This window comes from Ictidomys tridecemlineatus, chromosome 2 (genome assembly GCF_052094955.1).
Source record: "Ictidomys tridecemlineatus isolate mIctTri1 chromosome 2, mIctTri1.hap1, whole genome shotgun sequence".
In the NCBI taxonomy this organism is placed as follows: Eukaryota; Metazoa; Chordata; class Mammalia; order Rodentia; family Sciuridae; genus Ictidomys; species Ictidomys tridecemlineatus.
In genome coordinates this window covers 149732764-149757308 of record NC_135478.1, presented here as the reverse complement: position 1 = coordinate 149757308, position 24545 = coordinate 149732764, and the positions used below count along the sequence as shown (strand labels likewise).

The following is a 24545-nucleotide window of genomic DNA, read 5'->3' as shown; positions in this document are numbered from 1 at the left end:
CCTCAGCCAGGTGATCAAGGTCAACATCAGCAGAGATATATCAGGTATATAGTATGCACCCTTCATAGAAAGTGATGAAAATGGTGCTTTACCTCCATGGTCCTCCTCCCCAAAACACATTGCTCCAGTCTAATCACAGAAAAACATGAGTTAAAAGTTCATTTTGGAGCATTCTACAAAATATCTGACCTATAATTCTCAAAATAGTCAAGGTCAAGGAAAATCTAGGAAAGTGTTATTATAAAAAGACACCTAAGGAGACATGAAGATGAAATGTAATGTGGAATCCTAAAATAGGATCCTGAAACAGAAAAAGGACAGTAGGTAAAAACTGAGGAAATCCGAATAAAGTACACACTTCAGTTAAACTAATGCATTGATACTGACTGGTTCATTATTGTGACAAATGTGCCACGTTAATATGGCAATAGTAGGGGAAACCGGGGGTAGGATATGTGGGAAGAACTCCCTATACTAACATCCTTATAATTCTATATTCTAAAACTATACTAAAATAAAAAGTTTATTTAAAAAATGAGATTGGCTGTGGGTTGGAGAGGGAGCTCAGTGTAGAGTCCTTGCCTAGCACATGGCTTCAATCCTCAGTACCACCAAACAGCAAGGGCAGGGGGGAGTAGGGAATATAATTGGGAAGAAATCAAAATAATGTTACCTTGGACTTGAACCAGCCTCTCGTTAAAAAATAGTTTTCATCAAAAGTCTCACTTCTCTCACCTGTCTAAGTGGTATGAAATGCCAATAATTTTTTTCTGATTATAACAAGGAAGGAAAATATAAGTTTTATACTTACCTTATTGTTGAATTAGATGGTTTGGGCAACCTAGAATAAAAACAGAAAATAATTCATAATTTAAATTAAGGGCCTTTAAAGGCTTGTATTATTATTATTTGAAAATTGCTGAAGACTAAGGATATACCCCATTTTCAAACTACATTGTCACCACGATAATATTTTTATTAACTTTCTGGAACTGTGCATTTTGACAGGATAGAGCGATATATTTTCATATCTCAGTTATCTACTGAAAAATTTTTCCATTCCACATATTCTTACTTCATATGGCAATATATGAAGTAAGTCTTCAGTCTTGCTTACCCCTACCCCTTTTGCATTTCTTATTTACAGAAAGATACAGGGGCTGATGGATAGCTTCCAATGATAAGAGAGCTCTGGTTCCTACTGACCTTCACTCTCATAATCAGGTGGTAGCCAAAGAGCCCCAAAGAAGCCTGACATCACATATGTGGTGCAATTACATGACCTGAAGTGACACAAATGTGGCCTTGTTGGGAAGATAAGTAGATAATGGGTATACTTTGTCCCTTTGCCCAGAGTTGCTGATCTCTCATGATAGTAAATGTTGCTATGAAAGAATAGAACAAAACTGACAAAGTTCCTGGAGGTTTGCCTTTCCAAATTAGTTCATTACAAGGTTGTGTATTTAATTATTTGAAACACTGCTTTCCAAGAAATAATACTATAGCCTTGGGGAAAAGTTTACTAGAGAGGGATAGTTACCCACTTATATGATTTCAGCTATTAGTTTTATCCTATGTAAATAAGATTCTGAAAGATTTCAGACATGAAAAATGAACAGAATGCCATAAATTTGATAGTAAAAGTTGATAAAACTGAATACACTTGAATAATTTTTAGATGTTTCTACATATTCACTACAAAGTGATATATAAGTCATAGAACTTTTGTTACTCTAGCATGTGTTATAAATACACAATTCTCATGAATCATAAATGTTTATGTCTTTATTTGGACTCTTAAGTATGTGGGTGTGGAACTAAAAAGAAAAGTGATTTCCTCTCTTCCAGTTATATTGTTGGGTTGGAGATGGGGATGAACGATGAATCCAAGGTATATAGAGTTACAATTTACTACTATATATTAAATATTAACTTGGCATCTAAAATTGCTCTCATGTGACAAATTTTGCTGTGATGTTGATAAGTATATGACTAAAATTGATTTGATTCAAAATGAAAAAAATAAGAATTTTTTTAAAAAATCTTTTTTAAAAATTCAAAATTTAAAGATAAAATTAAAATAAAATGAAATGCTCAGAGACACCACTTGCTTGATCCAACCAGTTATTCAATCCTATTGCTGTACTCCATTATCTCCTTTGCAAAGTTAACTAAACCCAAAGAGATAAGCAAATGCTAATTTTATCTTTTTGGCTCCCTCTAGTGGCTAAATTTTATACTGTATCACCTTAATTTGAAAACAACCAACAAATCTTAATAAAGATAAAAAAATATTTTCATTGTCATTTCAGTAGTGTCAATATTTTATTCTTATTTTACAAAAAATAAAGATGCATGACTTAGTAATACATGAAAAACCATTTTTTTCAAAGAGTAAAAATAATTTAATATACTAGAACATAATACCTTAAGCGCAGGCTAAATTAGTATTTCTTATCCAAAAAAGATACTCAGTAATTTTTAAAAGAGTTACTTATAGATAACCATAACAATTCTCTTTTATTATGAAGTTTCAGTTCAAAATTTGTTGAGGGCCATTATGGCATTTTCTGTAATTTTTTTTAATGAAATAGAAATATAACAGATTTTTATTATATTGAATAAGTAGGTCAAGGTAAAAACATGAATCAAGATGATGTGTAGGAATCTCTTTGAACATTACTATCATTATTTCTTACTCTTTGTTTACTGGTTTAAATGCTACAAATCCTTTCTTTTGGTTTATCTGCTGCTGCTTTTTAAAATTTTCTAATATTAATGATCACTATTTTAATAAAAAGGAAGAATTCTCTAAAAGTTTCCATGTGGGGGCTTTTTTGTTTCTCATATAACTAATTTCCACTTAAATTACTATTTGATCCCATGTAAGGGGAAGGGGGACCTCTGACTTACAAGGAATCATTTCCATAGACGTCACTTTTTTGGTTCTGTGTCAAATAATAGTATTGTTCAATAGGAAGTTTTCTGAAAAGAAAGAAAATATTAAATTGAATCTCTTTTTAAATTAACACAGTATAATGGGGAGACTATAAAAGATAAGTAGATTAATACAATCATGAATATATAGAAACAATATATGAAAAGATGGCATTTTAAATTATTTGAAAAGTATATATTTTTCAATAAACAGTACAAGAAAAATTCACTACCCATTTGGAAATAATACATCTCTACATTATTCAAAAAGATAATTTCAGATAGATTAAAAATCCAAAGAATTGAGGATAAATCTATACAAATATTAAAAAAGAAAGGGCTGAGGCTGTAACTCAGTGGCAGAATGCTTATCTAGCATGTGTGAGGCACTGGGTTTGATCCTCAGCACGACATAAAAGTAAACAAATAAAATAAAGGCATTGTGTCCAACTACAACTAAAAATTTTAAAAAAGAAAGAAAGAAAATGTATAGGAATATGTTTTTTTTTAAGCTGGTAAAGAGGGCCTTTTAAATAAGATGTTTCTTTCAAAAGCCAAAAGCACATTGATAAGACAATGGACACTACAAAGAGCTTAAATAAAACAAAAATTGGAAGAAATAAAAATAACATAGAAGGGATTGATATCTAGAACATCTACTAAATTAAAAATTCATATTTTGAATATTTTATATTATGACCCAGAACTTTCACTGAAGATATGCCCTATGGAAACATTTGTGCAAGGATCAAAGAACTATGTGAGTGGTCAAATAACCTGTGAAACATTGTGGAACATTATGAGAAAATTAAAAATAATAAAGTAGATCTGTGTTTATTGACAAAGGACTATCTCTAGATTGTGAAGAAAAAAAAAACATCAACTTGCTTAACACTATATATCAAATGATTTCACATATAAACAAAATAACACCATAAAATTTCAGTGGGCACATGCATAACTATGTAAACAGGTAACAGAAGGTATGGAAGGAGACACACCAAATTGGTAACTGTAGTTCCCTCTAGGAGGGAGGGAAGAGGCTGGCCTCACCTGTAATATTTTCAGACGTATTGTAGTACTCACCTGTCATTGTGGTTGCCCCATATCTTTTGAATGCTCACTCTGTATTTTATTAGTGAGTCGGTACTGTGAATCTGATCTATCCAACATAGTTACTCACCTGCAAATCAGTATCCACTGCAGATGTGGGTGATCAGTAGAATTTTTGTGTACACATTTGCACCCTGGATGCTAGGGAGGCTGGGAAGTGGATTTCTGGATCTTACTTGGGCAAGGGGATGTTCCAAATGTGGGAAACTGCAAAATGTAGAGAAGGTACTGCACCTTTCATGTACCTCAGTGCCAGTACCTATGACTATCCTTTTAAGATGAAAGAAAGAAAGGAATGCTGGTGAGCACTGAATCCATTCAGATATTGCAGAAATTATTGATATGCAATAGAATAATAATGTAGAACAATGATTTTCCCAGTCACCATCAGCCTCTTTGTCTCTCTCAAGATTTTTCCCCTTACTAACAGGATAACCTACTCTTTTAATCTCTTCAAACTAGAGAATTGCAGGGGTTTTTAGGCTCACCTTGTCTCAATATGCATTTGGAATATAGGAGTTGGGTTAGGTATAATGATTCTCAAACAATCATACTGTTTCCCTTTGGGCCCCAACATTTCCAGGAGAGTATGGGAATATATGGGGTGGTTTACTTTGGTTGTCACAATGAATTTAGGATGCAACTAGTATTTCCAGGTCAAGAGCCAAAGGTGCTAAACACTTTGCAATATATGCCACTTATTAAATTGAATGGCATAGGTTGTTTGACTTTCATTGGTGACTGGCTGCTGATAAAAGAGTAAACAAGTACAAATTTTATTAAGGAGAAATTTTGCTTTATGAAATCATTCATAATACCTTTCAGTATTATTATTAAACTAGAAAAATCAAAGTTGTCAGGAAATTCAGAGTATCCTTTAGTTCATAGAGTACTGCAGCTCTATTTTAAGAGCTTTTAACCAGTAGCTTAAAGGAAGAATTTCCTTTTCTAAAATGAACAATTTTACTACTTTACTAAACTTAAATCAATGTTTATGGAAGTGAACACTAAGTTATACATTTTCATTACTTTGTGATTTTGTTCCTTCAGTGAATTGATGCTGAATTGGATGATGACTGATCTCACTTGGAATTTCTGAAACTTGCATATTATAGGTAAGTAAATATTACTAAAGTCCTTTAAAGGAGTTTTACTTTGATACTTTTATGTCAGGAAGACTCAGAAGGGGCAGCAATGCCCCATGTGGCATTATATGGACATTGTATTGGAACATGTGTATAGAAACACAGGTAACTACATTTTCTTTAGTAAGTAATGCTTTTTAAAAAAATTTCTTAACCCCAAATGACATACTTTAGGATGTCTCACCTCCTGGACCTTTTCCAAAGGAGTAGGTACTTTTCATTTCCAAAGGCACAGGACAGAGAGTTGGTAAGACAAAAAAGTGATCTTGTTTCTCACAAAACCTCCTACCAAAGGAGGTGGTAGGGTGTGGTTGCTAGAGAAAACCTTTTTTTTTTTTTTTTTAAAAAAAAAAGGTTTAAAAATTGAGGCTTCACCCATAAAGAGAGCTGTAAAACATTGTTATTTTTGTATAAAAGGCTTTTTTTTTAAGGGAGAAAGAAAAATATGATAACAGCAGTTATTCCTTGTTAGGAAACAAGGTGAATCCTATTCTGTAGTTGTTTGCCAAGCAATTAGCAATTATATGAAGACAGAAATTTGTCCTAAATATATTTTTAAGAGAGGAATATGCTAAAATTATAATATTTAACATAAAGAGGCATGAAAAGAATGAAAGACATTAACCTACATTTGTGAGTCAGGGGTGATAGGCATTCTAAATGAAACAAGTATTTCTTTTTTTAGTGTTTTGGGGCTGCATTCAGCAAGAACAACACAAACTTTTCACTTCAAGCTGGATTCTTGTTAAGAAAATAATCTTTGGCCTTCTTTTTACACACTGAAATTCTATGCAAATATTTCTAATTCTTTATACAACTGCATATTATTTAATATTCAAATTTTGGAGGACAATAGCTTAGATTAAACTCCATAAAGAGTTATAACCAAGTCTGTAAAACAATACTTGCTATACTTAAATTACTGAATAGATAAATGAATAAATGATGAGTTTTATAGTGTAGATATTAGGTGCCCCAAAAGGTCATGTGTGAGACAATGCAAAAAAATTTAGAGGTGAAATAATTAGATTAAGACTCTCATAACCCAATCAACACGTTAATCACCTGAGAGAGATTAACTGGGTAGTAATTACAGGCAAGTAAAGTGTGGCTGGAGGAGGTGCATCATTGAGGGCATGTCTGGGTTTTTGTCCCTGGTGAGGACAAGGATCAATCTCAATCTCTCTCTTCTCTCTCTCTCTCTCTCTCTCTCTCTCTCTCTCTCTCTCTCTCTCTCTCTCTCTGTTGGGCCTTTTTGTCTGTCAGCTTTTTACTGATTTACTGAGGTCTTGATAAGATTATCAGCCACATATGTCCCTATTTTTAATGTTTCTCTCTCTAGCTATGGCTTGTCTTATCTGTTTTACTTCTTTTGCTTGTTATAAAACAAAAAAACTAGCTAGACTGTTAGTAAACCAGGTAATCAGTATTGTTAGATAAAAAAGAAGAAAGTAGTCTTTGTGCCATGGTTTGATGGGTTATTCTCTGAATTTCATAATTAAAATTAAGTAATCTTTAATAAATATTCAATTTGAAATTTAATTTCCTGCTCAAATTTTTTTGCTTTGTCTTCAGTTTTAACTTCTGTGAATAGAGTTGCTGAAAGTGACTTTAAAAATTTATGTTATTATTGAAATACATAAATACTTTTGAAAACATTTAACAGAGAATTTTAATGACTACAAAGATTGGTGAAAAAATTACAAATCAAAAGTTCCAAAAACCAAGAACATTTGCACAAATTAGGCTAATTCTTTGTTCAGACAAAAAACATGTTTAATATTCATTTTTCTCTCATATTCTCACTTGATTTTAGGTAAGATGTGATAAGTAAGGGAATTAAGTTAATCAGAATTTTTTAGAATACTTTATCATCTCTAAGAACATTAAAATATTTAATAAACAGGCTTTTTATGATTTCATGATTAGAAATCATATAATTAATTTTACTGTGTCTTTTTATTCTTAGTAAAAGAAATTAGTTTGGAGGCGTATTTAAGTTTATAAAAGATTCAATAGAAATAGAGAAAATGGATAATAACAATCTTTTTGTGAATAGCAGCAAGTTTAGTTACCTTGGCCAGGTTTCTCCACCAAATCCATAATGCTGATGTCCTTTGCTCATGACACAAGGAGGTTCATATTTTGGCCTGTGTTCATCAGGCAGCGAAATCGGTATAATCCCACCATATTCCCTTTCAGCACCCCATGGAAGCTTACATTGGTGGAGTGACTCCTTTAATTCCTGATACCTGTTAGAATAAAAGAGACTTGAAATTGTTCAGCAACAATTAAAATTTTCATTTCTTCTTAAGTATTTTTAGATAGAACAGAGAATTCTCAGTACTGGGTGTATTATGATACTTTCTGGGTATTTAGGCATCATGGGACTACCCAAGAACTGAGGTTAAATTCCTGAATTCCTACAGATTATCTCCCTGCCACCAAACAGTGGTAGTATATTTATCTAAAATAATATTGAGAATAACTCACATGCTATAGAATTAATCAACTTTGGATATATAATTCAATGATTTTTGGTTTATTTACAGATAGATATGTACAATTTTAGAATATTCTCATCATCTAAAAAAAAAAATCTGTACTCTTAAGTCTTCATCCACTATACCTCTTTTATCCTTCCAGCCCTAAGCAACTACTAATCTAGTTTCTTGCTCTATAGGTTTGCCTATTTTGGACATTTCATATAAATTGAATGATATATATTGAATTATATAATATGTAGTCTTTTCTGATGGGCCTTTTTTTCTTTTTTTGGTACTTTGAATTGAACTCAGGGGTACTTAACCACTGAGCAACATCTACAGCCCTTTTTCTTCTTTTGAGGACCTCACTAAGTTGCTGAGGCTGTCTTTGAATTTGCAATCCTCCTGCCTCAGCCTCCCAAGTTGCTGGGATTACAGGTGTGTGCCACTGCACCTGGCCTCTGATGTGCTTAATATAATGGTTTCAAGGTTCATCCATGTTGTAGCATGTGTCTGTACTTTGTTCTTTTTAATAGCCATATAACATTCCAATATATGGATATACCACATTTTGTTTAGCTGTTCATCAGTTGTCGGATAATTGACTCTTGGGAACAATGCCACTGTGAATACGCATGTCCAAGTTTTTGTTTGAATACTTGTTTTTAACTTTTATGGAGTATATGAAGAAGCTAAATGTCTGAGTTATATTGAAATTCTAAGTTTAATTTGTTAAGGAACTGTCAAACTGTTTTCTATTGCAGTTTCTCCATTTTTAAATTTCCACTAGTATTGTATGAGAGTCAATTTCCCCACATTCTTGCCAACAGTTGTTATTGTGTTTAAAAAGATAATTTTTATTATAGCCCATTTAATAATAGGTATGAAGTATTATTTTGGTTTTGATTTGCATTTTCCAAATGACTAATGATATTTGAATTTTTTTCATGTTACTATTGGCCATTTGTATATCTTCTTTGGAGAAAAGTTTATTGGATCCTTTGTATTTCTAAATCAAGTTATTAGCTTTATTTTTGAGTTGTAAGAGTTCTTTATATATCATAGATACAGATCTCTGTTAGATATGACATGCAAATATTTTCTCCTGTGATATACATTTCTTTTTGCTTACTTGATAGTATCATGGAAACGCAAAAGTTTTTAATTATCATGCAGTTCAATTTGTTTCATTTTGCTTGATTTGGGTGTAACAGCTAAGAATATATTGTCAAATCCAAGATGATTTATCCCTGTTTTCTTCTTAGAGTTTTGATTGATGACAAGTTAATCTTTATATATGGTATGAGATAAGGAATCAATTTATTCTTTTGCATGTCGAAATCCAATGTTCCAGCACCATTTGTGGAAAAGAATTCCTCATTGTCTTGTCTAGAGATCATCTTAACTTTTTTTTCAAATGGAGAGTACTGTAAAGTAATAGTACAAATATTATAAAAGATCTACTTGTTCCTCAACAGTTCAGTGAAGTTTACCAGGCTCACAAATGCTCTGTTTGGATGAGATCTTTGGAGAAAACTGAGGAATGATTTTTGAGAAAACTGAATTAAGTTTTGCCCCAGGGTCAATAGGTTGCTGAATAGGATCAGTGTAAGTGGAACCAGGAACCCAAATTCAGATGGGACAAGATTCTAAAGTGCCACCCCATTCTCATCCTAGGAATTTGAATAAAGTTTGAGGAGTTCCCCAAAGCTTTCAGGAGAATCACTCAGATCTGAAGGGCTGTGAAACTAGGGTTGAATTTTGGACTATGTTCAGGATATTAGGACACAGTAGAGAAAAGCTATGATGAGAGGTGAAGCATGAAAGGATAAAAAAGGGCAATATTGGACTATACTATAAGAGCAATGGAGAGCCAGTCAGAGACATGAAATGGGAGCTCAGAGTCAGAAACTGTGCCATGTTTTTCTTTGTGTCAGTACAGTGCTTGGCTTAATGTAATCCCCCTATAAAAAGTACTGAATGGAATGAAGAAGTAACACTCAGGATTGTACTGTCTTATGAAGTCATTAGACCAAAGGTTGGCCAACTATGGCCTATAGGTTAAATCCAACCCACTACCTGTTTTTTGTAAATAATTATTTTATCCGAATGCGGCCACAGCCATTCTTTTAAGCATTGTCTACAGTGTTTAGCTGCTTTTGCCTTGTTATGGTAGAATGGAGTAGTTGTGCCAGAGATAGTAAATTCTAAAATATCTGATTATTTAAAGAAAAAGTTTACCAACCCCTGCTACTAGTTAGTCAAGGAGAGTCTTGGTGACTATCAATTTTGGGTGCCATAGAGGGATGCTGGTATTCAGCTGTCAGAGAGCTGATAGGGCCTTTGAGGTCTGACTATGATCAATAGTCATGGTTTGGAGGACATGACAAGTGAAAAATATTTAAATACATGTGATTAATGACAAACTAAGCTTTAATATTTAGCTCTGTAAAAGTTACATTTAAATCATAAATGAGTCCATTTCTCAACATTTGACCCCCATATATTACTCTGTCCCAGAGGATAAGCCAGTAGAAAATGTTAATCAATCATGTGAGCTGGCATCCACCTATAGGTGGTAAATTGCAAAGAGCCATTTAAAAATAAAGGACAATGCAAAATTAGTCATGTTTCTCTTTTATTTTAGGGTCTTATGGCCTCCCACCCTATAATGCTTAAAGTACTATATAGGAGGAACCACGTTAAAATATGAGGTTTTCAGATGAAAATAATTTAAAAGTTTAAACAAAACACATCTCCATAACAAAAAGGATAATGATCAAATTACTGATGCTGCAATCTATAGCCAATAGAAATTAAGTTATCATACTTATTTTGAGGAAAGATGCATTTTCTGTGGATGAACCAGTGTCTCATTTGAAGTTATTGTATAGAATTTTAAGTACCATATCCCATATCAAAAGGGCTAAATTTAGTTACAAATTATTGGGAGGCAGGATTAAAGGAAAACGACAAATATAACACATTCCTTTTCAGTTAGAACGCTAATAATAAAAAATATTAAAGAATCAGAAAGCAATGAAGTAAATTCAGAAGCAAAATGGGAACCAATAATGAAATACTAAGCAAATATCAAGATACTTCCTTAAGTAATGTTTGTTTGCCTAATGAATTTGATAACTTGCAAGAGGTAAGAAGTCAGGTGAATGGAAAAAGGAAATAGGAATCTGTGATGATTTTGAGTAGCTGTCACTGCCGCTGTTAAATTTTCAATAAAAGAAATACAAAATAATACACTACCTGTTTATGTACTTAATATTCTTAAAAGAGATCAAGTGAAGGTGTATGAAATAGTGACTACAATAATTGTTATAAAATATACAAGTAAAGTAAAGTAATTGAAGTACTGGGTATAAAGATTATTAATTTGCTCTTGATTGTGGGTAAGCCAGAAACATAATCCAAATAGAATCTTGGTTTTATTTCTGTTTCCAGTGTTTTCTGCTAGCCCAGTTATTCACAAAATGAACTAAAAACTTTTAAAAAAATATAGAACTTCCTTGCTGTAAGACCTAGTGAGTCAGACTACATACAGATGGAGCCTGGTGATGAGTATTTTCAGAAAGATCCTCAGATGACTTTTTAAAAAAAAAATTTTTTTTTTTTTAGTTGTAGTTGGACACAATACCTTTATTTTATTTATTTGTTTTTATGTGGTGCTGAGGATTGAACTCAGCGTCTCGCATGTGCTAGGCGAGCATTCTACCATTGAGCCACAACCCCAGCCCCCACCTCAGGTGATTTTGATATACCCTTGTCTGCAAACCAGTCCTAGGTAACAATGCAGCTAGATGGTGTTGTCTAGTACAAAAACAGAAATGAGGTGCCTTATTTGAGAACCATTTTACATCACTATTAAAATTGCCAAGTTATTTCAAAATACTTCATATTTTAAAAGGGTTAAAAAGTTGACCTGTGTTTAGGAAATTGAGCTGCTGAGAGCTTATGTATGCTGTGATTCAGGTTCACCCTTATCATTAGGATGGACAGTCCCTAAAAACCAGGAGCTTTTTGATTTGTTTTGTTTTGTTTCACTTACAAAAGCCCTATGGTTTGCATTGGGAGTCATAGACCCAGAATTTGTTCTGAAGAAGCAAGCCTCAGCAATGATAGGGAGGAGGTGCTACTGTTATCCTGACGATAACAGAACTTTCCAGAGAAGTTCAGAAGTATAAAATTTAGGGAAAAGTGAATCTTATGTAAACTATCTGCTTTTTAAGAGGGAGTTAAGATAGATTCTGAGGACACATGATCATCCTGGCTTTCTCAATCAGGGGACTGTGAAAGGAAAGAATTCACATGAAAAGGGAAAGTAAGTTTTAGTTATTAGGAGCCAAGCATATCCTTGATATCTAAGTATTGTTTCAAATAATCTTTTATGGCAGTTTATAACTAGCTGACCAGATGTGTATTTAATTTTACAGTTAATGAAAGGCAGTATTTTCTCAAATGTGTTCCTTTTGAATCTTACACTAGTTAAGGGATTTTGGAGTCAAACATCGCCCAACCACAGACCACTTAGGTAAAGGAATCAATATTTCAGTGAAAAGCTACTGATGAGTGCTTTTGCTTTTATTTTTGGTACTGGGGATTGAACCCAAGGGTACTTAACCTCTGAGCCATATCCCCAACCCCTTTCTATTTTTTAAAAATTTGAGACAGGGTCTCACCTGGTTGCTCAGGGCCTCACTAAGTCACTGAGGCTGGCCTTCAAATTGTGATACTACTGTCTCAGCATCCCAAGTCATTGGAATTATAGGCATGCACCACTGTACCTGCCTAATGAATGCTTTTTGAAGGTACAGTGAATTAGTCAGCCTAAATTCTTACCCGTCTCTTTTTGGCCAAGTATACATTGCTATTTTTGTCAGGGACAACTGCCTATCCCCAGGTCAAACATGATCTGCTACAGGGATCATCTGCTCAAGGGAAGCTCTCCCTAATCTGATGATCTTTGGAATGGAAAAAAAGCTAGAACTTTGACCTGAAAGCTACTCTTATGAATCATATTACAGCAGTAGAATAGGAGCAGCAAGGACTGATGCAGAATAGAAGTGAACTGAGCCCTTTCCTCTCCAAATAAAAATATTCTTTTTCATTAATAGTATCAGTTTACAAAAAATTTTGTTGAATATGATCTTTACATTTAAAAAAAATTAAGAAGAAACATTGAGTTATAAATTTCAGTGATTACTGTTTCTGGATAAAAGATGTATACAAGTTTTCTTCCTTGTTCTTTAATTCATATTTTTTTTCTGTTGGATAAATGGAGAATTTGTTTTCTCTGGATTTTTTTCGGTTTCCAAATTATGTGCAAAGAGCACATTAGCTTTGTAATTAAAAGAAAAACCTTGGGCTGGGGATGTGGCTCAAGCGGTAGCGCGCTCGCCTTGCATGCGTGCGGCCCGGGTTCGATCCTCAGCACCACATGCCAACAAAGATGTGTCCGCCGAGAACTAAAAAATAAATATTAAAAAAAATTCTCTCTAAAGAAAAACCTTTCTTTTTCTTAATGTAAATAGTATATCCATAAACTGGAATAGATCCATTAAGTCTGATCAAGGTGAAAGCCTCAATGCAAGCAGAGCAAAATCTGGGAGAATGCTGTTGCATCTGGCAACAAGAACCTGTAAAGGGGCCAAAAGAGTCTTCAAACTCTTCAAGGGTTGCTAGCATGGGGATGCCGAGTTTTATTATTTTCATGGCTTCAGAGGGAAGAATCAGAATCAGCAGGTAGAAATTACAAGGAAAAAAATATGTTCTCATTAGAAAGAATTATCTAATAATCAAGAACATTAAAAAATGTAATGTAGGCTGGGGTTGTGGTACAGTGCTCACCTAGCATGTGCGAGGCCCTGGGTTTGATCGTCAGCATCACATAAAAATAAATAAATAAAGGTATTGTGTCCAACTACAACTAAAAAAATAAAACAATAAACAGCAACAACAAAAAAAATGTAATGAACTATTTTCATGGTAGTGATGTCCTATTTTGGAAATTTTCAAACTGAGGGTAGGTGATTTTCTGTCTGAGTTTCTAAAAATAATTCTTAAATAAGAAATATGGCCAATTAAAAATTTCAGCTGAAACAAATCCACAGTTTAAGATGTTTCTCAGAGTCTGAATCACAAAATGGGAACATGATGACACAGGCTATTCACCTAGTGTTTTGAGATTTTTTTCCCCCTCTCTCAAAATAATTCAAGTAAATCAGATATAGGAAATGCAGACACTAAGTTCTTGGTAAATTACTTGTCTGTATCTGTTCATATGTAAAATGGGGATAATAGTATGCATCTCATAAAGTTATCATGAGGATTAAAAGAATTACTGCACATAAAGCATTTAGTACAGTGCTGACACACAGTAATCACTCCATATGTTAGATTTTAATCATAATGAGTAATATGTTATAGGAAATTTTGTAAAGCAGATATTCAGACAGTAACTATGAGCAACAAATCCTGGGAGAATTTTTGAGCAGATGGTGTTAGAGGATGAAAGTGAACTACCACAAATACTTTTCATAAAACAAAAAATCTTGACTAAAATTAATTTTTAAATGATGGAAGTGACCACTCTAGAGTTCTAGAATGTAGTGAAGAATTTGATGTCTGAATCAAATTACACTTCAACTTACTTTCACCAAATTCCTAACAAATAAGGACACTACATGGTCAGTTTTCCCTTCCATGATGTGATAAACACAAGAGCCCCAGAACAAATTTTTACTTTTTATTTTCGCATAAAAAATACACTAATATATTAAAACCATTTTTAAAGTTGTTGCTTCTAATTTTTGTTTTACCTGTCTTCTGAGGCAGTTGGGCGAGTGGTTGATAGTAGCGGAGTGTGCAGTTCATCAGAGAACAAAGTGTCTGAGAGAATGTCAGCTCTTTCTAACTCCCTGCAACAGTAGGGCCTGCCATGAATCACCTCCATACTTCTTGGCTAAAAAGGCACAATCTAGAAGAGAAAAAGAGGGCAAATTTGGGAAACTGGGCCGGAAAAATGTTTTGTACCACCAAGCCCTTTAACCCGTGGCTGCAATCCAGGAAAGTCTGTGGATCCTCGGATGTCAAATCAGTAAGAAATAGCAATTTAAGTTCTGTGGAAATGAGTTTCAACTAAAACAAATCCACAAAGTGGAAGATGTTTCTAAGAGTCTGCACACTACACTGCCGGCCTATAGGTCCATACAAATTTACTACTTCGAAGACAACCGACTGAAATTCAGTTGTTGCTTCAAATTTAATCATAACTATTCAAGAACACTCAGCTGAATTTTACCCCCGTGGTCTTTCTAAAAATCAAGGAAACTTCTCATTCTAACAAAACCAACAACTGCCCTCCTAGAAGATTCGCGGATTCTGGACAAGAATCCCATTGCAAAAAGGCGGAGACCCAGTTGTACAGCATGAATAGGACTCCATATGGGATTCCGGGTTCCCAGACTGGTCGGGTACCCGCGTATCCCTCCCTTGAACTTGGGGGGAACCAAAGGGGTGCACTGGCCAGGTCCTGGGAGCAGTGGCCGAGCATGCTGAGGTTCAAACACACCTGGGATATTTGCCCGGGAGCGTCACTGGATTGCGCGTCCCCCTTTCCCCTCCCCAGAGCTGGCGGGTCTCCGCGGGGCGTGGAATTTCCCGGTTGCCCGCACCTGGGATCCCCGGGAGCTTGCGAACAGGTGCGGGTGAGGGGGAGAGAGGGGCCGGGGACGGGCTGGGGGTGGGGTTGAGGGTGCCTGTGACGGTGACGGTGACCGCGGCACTAGGTAATGCATCCTTGAGGGGCGGGGGGGGGGGCTTCAGCGTGCCGGGCCGGGAGCAGAGGGCGGCTCTTCGCGGTCTCAGAGAAAGCCAGTTTGGAAGCGAGTCTTAGAAGTGGGACAGGAAGTGAGAAGAAAGGGCGAGACGCACTGCCGAGAGCAGCGATGGGCTTTTCCGCCGCTCCAGCCCCTGGCCCGGCCTCTCACGATTTTTCTTTTCGCAGGGTTCAGCCCAGGGCGTCGCCCACAGGTGCCCTCTGGTGGCCGCTGCCGGAGAATCGTTTTCTGTTTCGAGGGCTGCGCTGTCCAAGGGTGGCTGTTACAACGCCTCTGCCTGGGGCGTTTGCTCTCAAGGTCTGGGCGAAGGAAGAAAGCAGGTCCCGGGGAGGATAGCAGGGGGCGTCCTGGTGAGCTCCTGGGTTCCTGGGTTCTGCAAGCGCAGCCCCTGGGGATAGCGTCCCGATTCTCTGCTCTTCTTTCTTTGGTGGACGATGACGTGGCAAATGGGCAGTCGGCCTACAGCTGCAGTCCTTTATCTACGCTGTCCCCCTACGGCTTAGCCCCACCCACCTCGATTATCCCAGGTCCTCCTCCAGTCCCCAAAGAAACTAATGCGAACGACGTTTCTACACCAACAGGGTCTTGAGTTTGTGATAGTTGAGTACAGACCCCCACCATCTCTGAAGTAACAGGATGTGGGAGGGTTACCTTTACATAATGAAAAGCTAAAACAGCCTGCAGGAACCCAGAAAGTGCTGCAAGAATGACCCCCTAAGAAGGGAGGTGTAACAGGTGCCTTGCTATTCTCTGCCTGTTTATATTTCTTCATCAACCCACAGGTATTCTGTTTGTGCTCTGCTTTCTAAGGAAACGTTAGCTGACATGGGGGAAGGAAGGTGCATTGGTATAGGCAGATAGATAATTGTGTACTCCTGGCCCTCTCCCCACCTGCCTGTAGTTGCTGCTCTAAGCCTGGAAGAGTAGGACATGCTGGAGATAGAGTGGTGGATGAAGTGAAGTCGGCTTTTGATCTGTTTACCCATTTTTTTTTTCAATTTCTTATAAAAGGCCATCCTAGCCTTTTGTCATTTTGTTGCTCTTGGGCTCAGGATCTCCCATTAAATTCCCTCTCAGCCTAGCCCATTTCCACTCCCAGCCTTCCAGCCTTCCAGCCTTCCAGTGCTTTCCATATTCCTCCTTTTCTCTGTGCTGCACCTTAGTCCCATTTCATCTTGGCCTGAGTCTTCCTGGGAGAAAATAACAGTATAATAGGTGAATCAGAGCTGTCTTGATGACGACACCAGGAAGGTTTTGGTAACCCCAGGTTGAATGAGCAGGATATATAGTGCTATTTACCAGGTTGTATGTTTGAAATTTTATTTTAGTTCAAATGAGCCTAAGGGGTAGGAAAATGTAATTATTTCTTATAAGTTTTATTTGAAAAATTCATTGATAAGTAAGAAAGATTGTCAGATCCTTTTTACACAATTTTTCTCTTTGGAAATGCTTCTTCATCTGAAAGTTTCTCAGGGATGGTCAAGATTGAATCTATTGTGTTTGACCAATATACTGTATTACTAGCATTTGAGATTTAACTCATTTGCCTCAGCCAGGAGATTATGTGGAGGTGATTCTCAACAACACAAAGTGGTCTTCGACTCATGGATACTCAAAGTGACTGACTTCTTAGGTAAATCATGGCCAGTGGGGTCAGTAGATCACTTCAGTTTACCTTCCTTCTGCTTCTGACATTTTGATTTCTTTCACTTTATCATTTCCTAGTAATCCAGGGAAGATGAAATCTGGGAATGAAAAAAGTATATGTCTCTAATACTGTGTCTGGGTTGACAAAAATTCCAACTTATGCCTAGACCTTTCCTCTTCATTTAAAGAATATGCAGAAAGAATATAATAATGTAAAGCTTGAATTAGTTTATAGCCTTTCTTTTAAGTCTGTTACAGAGACCTTTAACAAAGTGGTATTTGAAAATGAACTAAATAAAAATTTGAGGATTTCAGTACTCCTTGGCAGATAAGAATATTTTAAAAAATGAAAACATTTTGGATCTGTTACTTGCCTATAAGATGTATTGGAAAACCTCTCCATGATTAAAAAATACACATTTTTAAAGTGTAAGACTTTAAACCTTATTGATTCCAGTGTATATATCTCTACTTACTAGTAGGACAATTAAAATACACACACATGCACATACATACAATTCTGCTGTCTTTAAACTACAAATGAGTTAAATGATGTTCTAATATTCAAATTTTCCCCTTGAGTAACTGCCTTAGTCCATTTTCTATTGCTGTAACTGAATACCTCAGACTGGATAATTTTAAAAGAAGAGGAGTTTATTTAACTCACCATTCTGGAGGCTGGGAAGTTCAAGAGCATGATGCATCTACTCAGCATCTAGTAAGGCTTTCTTGCTGCATCAAAACACGACTGAGCGCATTGCATGGCGAGACAGAGCAAAAGTGCTAGTTCAGGACCCTTCCTCATCTTAAAAACATACTCAAGCTCTCACTAGAGAACCACCTTCATGATCTCGTTGTTTACAGTGACAAACATCCGACTAACACAAACTCCTGACAAGAATAACTTAGAGAAGGAAAAGTTTACTTTGGCTCGTGGTTTCAGAGGCTCATTCCATGATCAACCAACTCTGGGTCTAAGATAAGGCAGAACATCATGGTAAAGGGCATGGTGAAAAGTGCTATTCAACTCCTGGCAGCCAGGAGGCAGAGGGCCAGAGGAAAGAGATGCAGGGAAAATGAACCCTTGCAGGGCATGCTTCCGCTGACCCACCTCCTTCAGCCACAGCTTACCTGCCTATAGTTACTACCCAGTTAGTACACTCAAACTAAGATGGACTGATTAGGTTACAGCTTTCATAATCAAATCATTGCACCTCTGAATATTTCTGAATTCGCACAGATATGAAGTCAGACACCTCATTTAAGTAATCATGAAATATATTTTTCATATTAATCATGAAATATTTTTTTTTCTGTGGTTAGCTTGTTTCATTCAGTGTAACATCCTCAGCTTCATCCATGTTTTGGCAAACAGCAATATCACATTATTTGTTAGTACTGAATAATATTCCATTTTGTGTAGAATGGCAATGATTCTACAGCTTTGCAATATAATATTAAATCAGGAAGTGTAGTACTTCTAACTTTGTTTATCTTTCTAAGAATTGTTTTGGCTATTAGGGCTCTTTTATGTTTCCATGTGAATTTTATGATTGATTTTTCTATTTCTATGAAATATTTTATAATCTTTGCTATTGTGAATGGTAAAGCAATGAACATGGGAGTGCAGATATTCTTTGAGATGTAGTGATTTTATTTCCTTTGGGTATATGCTCAGAGGAGGGCTGCTGGGTCATAGGGTAGTTATATTTTTAATTTCTTTAGAAACTTTCATACCGTTTTTCAAAAATGGCTATACCAATTTACATTTCCACTAACGGTTTTCTTCACACTTTTGCCAACATTTGCTATCTTTGATTTTTTAACTTAACTTTTTTCAGTGCTGAGGATCAACCCAGGGCCTTGCAAATGCTTTATCACTGAGCAACCCCTTCAATTTAATCTTTGACTTTTTAATAAAAGTCATCCTAGTGGGAGTGAGGTGGCATCACATAGTGGTTTTGATTTGCATTTCTCTGATAATTAATGATGTGAAGCATCTTTTCATCTATGTGCTAGCCATTTTTATGTTTTCAATGTTATGTCTATTCAGATCTTTTGCCCACTTTTCTCATTGGCTTTTCTGTGTATAGATCTTTTGCTGCTTTGGTTAAATTTGGTCCTAGAGAGTTAATTATTTTTGGTGCTGTGATAAATGAGATTGCTTTCTTGATTTCTTTACCAATTAGGCCATTATTTGTGTGTAAAAATACTACTGATGTTTTTATGTTGATCTTATAGCTTGCAACTTCACTGAATCCATATATTAGTTTTCATAGCTTGTATTTGTGTGTGTGTGTGTGTGTGTGTGTGTGTGTGTGTGAAATCTTTGAAGAATTTTACATATAGAATCATGTCAGCTACAAGGAGAGAGTCTTCCTTTCCCATTTAGTTACGTTTTATTTTTTTGCTGTTCTTCCTAGTACTTCCAGTACTTTGTTGAATAGAAGTGGGTGTTCTTGGTTTGTACAAGATCTTAGTGGAAAAGCTTCCAGTTTTGTCCCATTGATTTCACTGTAGGTTTTTCACAAATGGCCTTATTTCATCAAGGAACTTTTCTTCTATAGACTGTTGAGGTTTTTATTAAAAAAAATGAGACTTTGTTGGATGCTTTTTCTGACTTGAATTTGAGATGATCATGTGGCTTTACCTTTCATTTTATTACTGTGATACATCACATTGATTTGGATATGACAAATCAGCCTTTCATGTCACGGATGTATCTCACTTAGTTGTAATATATAATCTTTGCATGTGCTGCTGGATTTGTTTTGCTAATGTTTTTCATTGATAAATATTGATCCAAAAATCCTCAAAGAAATTGGCCTATAGTTTTCTTTTCTTGTGGTATCTTTGGCTTAAATATCAAGGTGATCCTGGTCTCATAAAATGTGTTTGGAAGTATTCCCTCAAACTCTATTTTTTGGAAGAGTTGAAACAAGTATTCATATTAGTTCTTCTTTGAATGCTTTGTAGAATTCAGCTATGAAGCCATCTGGTCCTACTTTATTGAGAGATTTTTAAAAGTATTTTTCAATTTCTATATTTGTTATTGGTGTGTTCAGTCTATTTGTTTCTAACTCAATCTTGGTAGGTTGTATTTTTCTAGGAATTCATGCATTTCCTCTAGGTTATTCAATTTGTTGGTGTATAATTATTCATAATAGTCCCTTTTGATCCTTTTTTTCTGAGTCATCTGTTTTAAATTTTTCATTTTTATTTTTGATTTTATTTATTTTGGTCTTCTCTTTCTCTCTTTAATGTTAGTCTAGCCAAGAGTTGTCAATTTTGTTTATTTTTTTTTTCAAAAAACAACTCAGTTTCTTTGTCTTTTCTGGATTTGATTTATTTCTTTTCTGATTTTTATTATTTCCTTTATTCTGCTAATTTTGGTTTAAGTTTGTTCCTTTTTTTGTTCATTGCAGAATAATATTAGATTATTTATTTGGGGTCTTTCTACTTTTTAACATAGGCATTTATTACTATAAACTTTCCTCATAAAAGAGCTTTTGCTACATCCCATAGATTTTGGATTTGAAGATTTTTTTTTAATGTAATGATTGGAACCTCCACAATTTTTTTGAGGGCAAAAAAATCAAGATATAGAATAGTTGTAGAGTATGCTACCATTTGGATAAAAAGTGAAAGAAAATTATATATTTTCTTATGAATAATACATATACACAATTTCTTACATACCCATAGAAATTTTCTGGAAATATGCACAAGAACAACATTGGTTGACTTTGGCCAGCGGAACTGGTAACTGGAATTGAGTGGAGGGAGGGAGATGCTTCATCATATTCATTTTTGTAGCCTTTGAAATTTAAACTGTTTTCTGCTTGGTACAGATTTCTGGAAGCAGATTTTAAGATAGAGTTTGAGATAAAGATATTTATTGAAGATAAGCACCTGTGGAGGAAGGAAAGGAAGCAGAACTAGGACTGAGAAGTCCATCTGTGATGGGGTCCTAACAATACCTCAGCTCGGGCTGGGATTTGTGGCTCAGTGGTAGAGTGCTCTCATACCATGCACGAGGCACTGGGTTCAATCATCAGCACCAGGGCTGGGGATGTGGCTCAAGCGGTAGCGCGTTTGCCTGGCATGCCTGCGGCCCGGGTTCGATCCCCAGCACCACATACAAACAAAGATGTTATGTTTGCCGAGAAATGAAAAAATAAATATTAAAAAAATCATCAGCACCTCATAAATGTAAAATAAAAATATTGTGTCCACCTAAAACTAAAGAAAAAATTTAAAATTAAAACAAATAAATAAACAAAAAACCTCAGCTTACCTCTGGGGAGCTCTGCAGCACATATGGCCTGTTAGAGCCATTCCAGTTGGGTGGAAATGACCTTTATACCCCTGCCTTGATCTGGTATTAAATGCAGGAAGGCATCTAGGAAGGCTTAAGGTGGGCCAGGGGTAGAGGCAATCTCTGCTGGAGTTGACCACTTGGATAGCAAATCCTACTTTGAAGGGAGATGATCTACTTTGAAGGATATCTAGGTACTGTGTCTCAACTATGAAATTCTTTCTACTTGTATACTTTTTAAAATTAATTTTCTGTATTTATATATGACAGTGGAATGCATTACAATTCTTATTACACATATAGAGCACAATCTCCTCCAACTCCCTCCATTTACCTGCAACATTGATGTGGCTGTGTCCCTGTAGTATGCTGTTTTTATATCCTTTGGGTATAGACCTAGGAGAGGGATAGCTGGGTCAAATGGTGGTTCCATTCCCGATTTTCCAAGAAATATCCATACTGCTTTCCATATTGGCTGCACCAATTTGCAGTTCCACTAGCAGTGTATAAGTGTACCTTTTTCCCCACATCCTCACCAACACTTATTGTTGTTTGTCTTCATAATAGCTGCCATTCTGACTGGAGTGAGATGAAATATTAGAGTAGTTTTGATTTGCAGTTCTCTAATTGCTAGCAATGATGAACATTTTTTCATGTATTTGTTGAATGATTGTATATCCTCTGAGAAGTGTCTGTTCAGGTCCTTGGTCCATTTATTGATTGGAAAGCAATTCTGATCAAAATCCCAATGACATTCCTCATAGAAATAGAAAAAGCAGTCATGATATTCATCTGGAAAAATAATAGACATAGAATAGCTTACTTAATCCTTAGAAGGAAGAGTGAAGCAGGTGGCATCACTGTACTAGACCTTAAACTACACTACAGAGCAATATAGTAACAAAAACTTCATGGTATTGGCACTAAAACAGACTGGTAGATGAGGACACAGAGACTCAGAAGATTATAATTATTTCATGTTAGACAAAGGCACCAAAAACATGTATGGAGAAAAGATAGCCTCTTCAACAAATGGTGCTGGGAAAACTGGAAATCCATATGCAACAAAATGAAATTAAACCCATATCTCTCACCATGCAAAAAACTCAACTCAAAAATGGATCAAGGACCTAGGAATAAAATCAGAGACCCTGTGTCTAATAGAAGAAAAAGTAGGCCCTAATCTCCATCATATGGTATTAGGCCCCAACTTCCTTAATAAGACTCCTTTGGTGTAAGAATTAAAATCAAGAATCAATAAATGGGATGAAATCAAACTAAAAAGTTTCTTCTCAGCAAAAGAAACAATGTGTGAGATAAATAGAGAGTCTAGATCTTGGGAACAAATTTTTACCCCTCACACATCAGATAGAGCACTAATCTCTAGGGTATATAAAGAACGCAAAAAGCTCAACACCTACTTGTAGACTTTGTTGTGAATTCGGATGAGCATGAAATTCCATCAGTGTTGAGAGGTAGGAAAATTCTTTTTCAGAGAAATAAATCTTTAGACATCTTACCTTGTTTACCTTGTAGGTACCCTTTCTATTTTCTTAATTATTTTTTTCATGTAGTTTCTAAATTAGTATTCACACTCAATTTATAGCTGATGTAAGTAGTATAATAATGTTTTTTAGACATTTGGAGCCTAATAGAAGAAATCCTAGACAAGTTGAAAATAGTTGTTAAGGGGAAAAGAAATTGGAAATAAATGAGGTTGGGATATAGGATGGTGTTTTTTTCACCCAATCAGACACTTTTGAGAGTGAAAAAAGGGTCATGTCTGGGATAATAGGTATAAATTGTGTTATGAACTGAAGTGTGTTATTCCTTCCTGCTAATTTCATACGTCAAAGCCCTAATTTCTAATGTGCAATGTGACTATTATCTGGAGACAGAGTCTTTGGGAAGTAATTCAGTTAAATAGATAGGGCCCTAAATCTATTGAAGAAGGGGAAGAGGTTACAAGGGATGGGGGGAGGAAGGGAGGGGAGAGAGGGGAGGGAGACATCTGTCTCTCCATGTACATATACTGAGGAATGGACATGGAACATAGGGTGGGAAGGCAGCTGTCCACAAGGCAGGAAGAGAGTCCTCACCAGAACTTGACCATCCTGGCATCTTGATCTCAGACTTCCTCTTTCCAGAACTGTGTGAAAATAAATTTTGATTATTTAATTCACCCAGTTTATAGTATTTTGTCATGGCAGCCCCAACAGACTACTACAAATTGGAACTGTGCCTGGAAAACCAGGATGATTACTCATCCTTGAACACTGTTCTATGCCTGGTGTTAGCCTAAAAGCTCTGCTTTTTTTTTTTTTTTTTTTTTTTTTTAAGAAGTGCATTGCTATCATTAGTCCTGAAGAATAAACAACCTTACCCTGTCCTATCCCCAGCTTTTTTGTAACAGTGCACTGTATTTATTAGTGTCATAGTGAACATTGCACACAGACCTGAGAACTGGGGAGAACAGATTTGCTTAGGAGAGAAACAAGACTTAAGAAATGATTTAGTGTCATGGGCAAAGTCATGCAAGGTAAGTCATATCAGGTTTGATTGGCAAGTGAGAGCCTCATGCATCCAAGTAGTCACCTACTTCAGTGATATATAACCTTGGCTCCCTGCTGGATCCATTCCTCCATCAGCCTGCCACCATTGCCCTCTAGCTATTCTGTGATGTAGGACATGACCAAGATTGACAGAGAGAGGAGGTTGAAGGGGCAGTAGTTAAAATGTCACCCACCTAGACTGAAACCCAAATGGCTTAATTTACCATGATGTGTTTTAATTAATGAGAGTGAAAAAGTGAAGAGGTTGTGGTTTCTAATCAAAGAAAGTAATTCGTCACTTACTGAAATGCAAATGGATTAATTGGAAGGGAAACAAGTTAATTAGGTCACAAAGATAAATTAAGACAAAACTAAAAACATGTTTACCTCAATTAGATCTACTGTTGGCTTGTGCTAATAAAAGAACATACAGAAATTAAAGATGCCAATGTAAATATTTTAGCATTGGATAACTTTGTGAAGTCAGTGACTATTTC

General features: G+C 35.7%; 1 protein-coding gene and 1 long non-coding RNA gene across 5 annotated transcripts in view; one reads left to right on the top strand and one right to left on the bottom strand.

Annotated features, from left to right (window-relative positions):
• The window catches only part of Spmip4 (sperm microtubule inner protein 4), a 35364-nt gene extending 19329 nt beyond the window's left edge, over positions 1–16035 (bottom strand). Inside the window, exons 1-5 of one of the 3 annotated variants that reach the window (XM_013355956.4) lie at positions 15264–16035; positions 14512–14669; positions 7271–7447; positions 2914–2985; positions 812–841 (exon numbers count right to left, since the gene is read on the bottom strand). In XM_013355956.4, coding sequence (XP_013211410.2) covers positions 812–841; positions 2914–2985; positions 7271–7447; positions 14512–14645 — 413 coding nt within the window. In that variant the 5' untranslated portion in view covers positions 14646–14669; positions 15264–16035. The other 2 variants (XM_021722246.3, XM_078039950.1) reach the window with 2 other exon arrangements.
• LOC106144680 (uncharacterized) overlaps positions 1–24545 on the top strand; it is a 76182-nt gene that overhangs the window by 16350 nt on the left and 35287 nt on the right. For both annotated transcript variants that reach the window (XR_013435103.1, XR_005736532.2), the window contains exon 2: positions 5101–5165. This is a non-coding gene — a long non-coding RNA (uncharacterized LOC106144680). The remainder of the gene's footprint in view (positions 1–5100; positions 5166–24545) is intronic.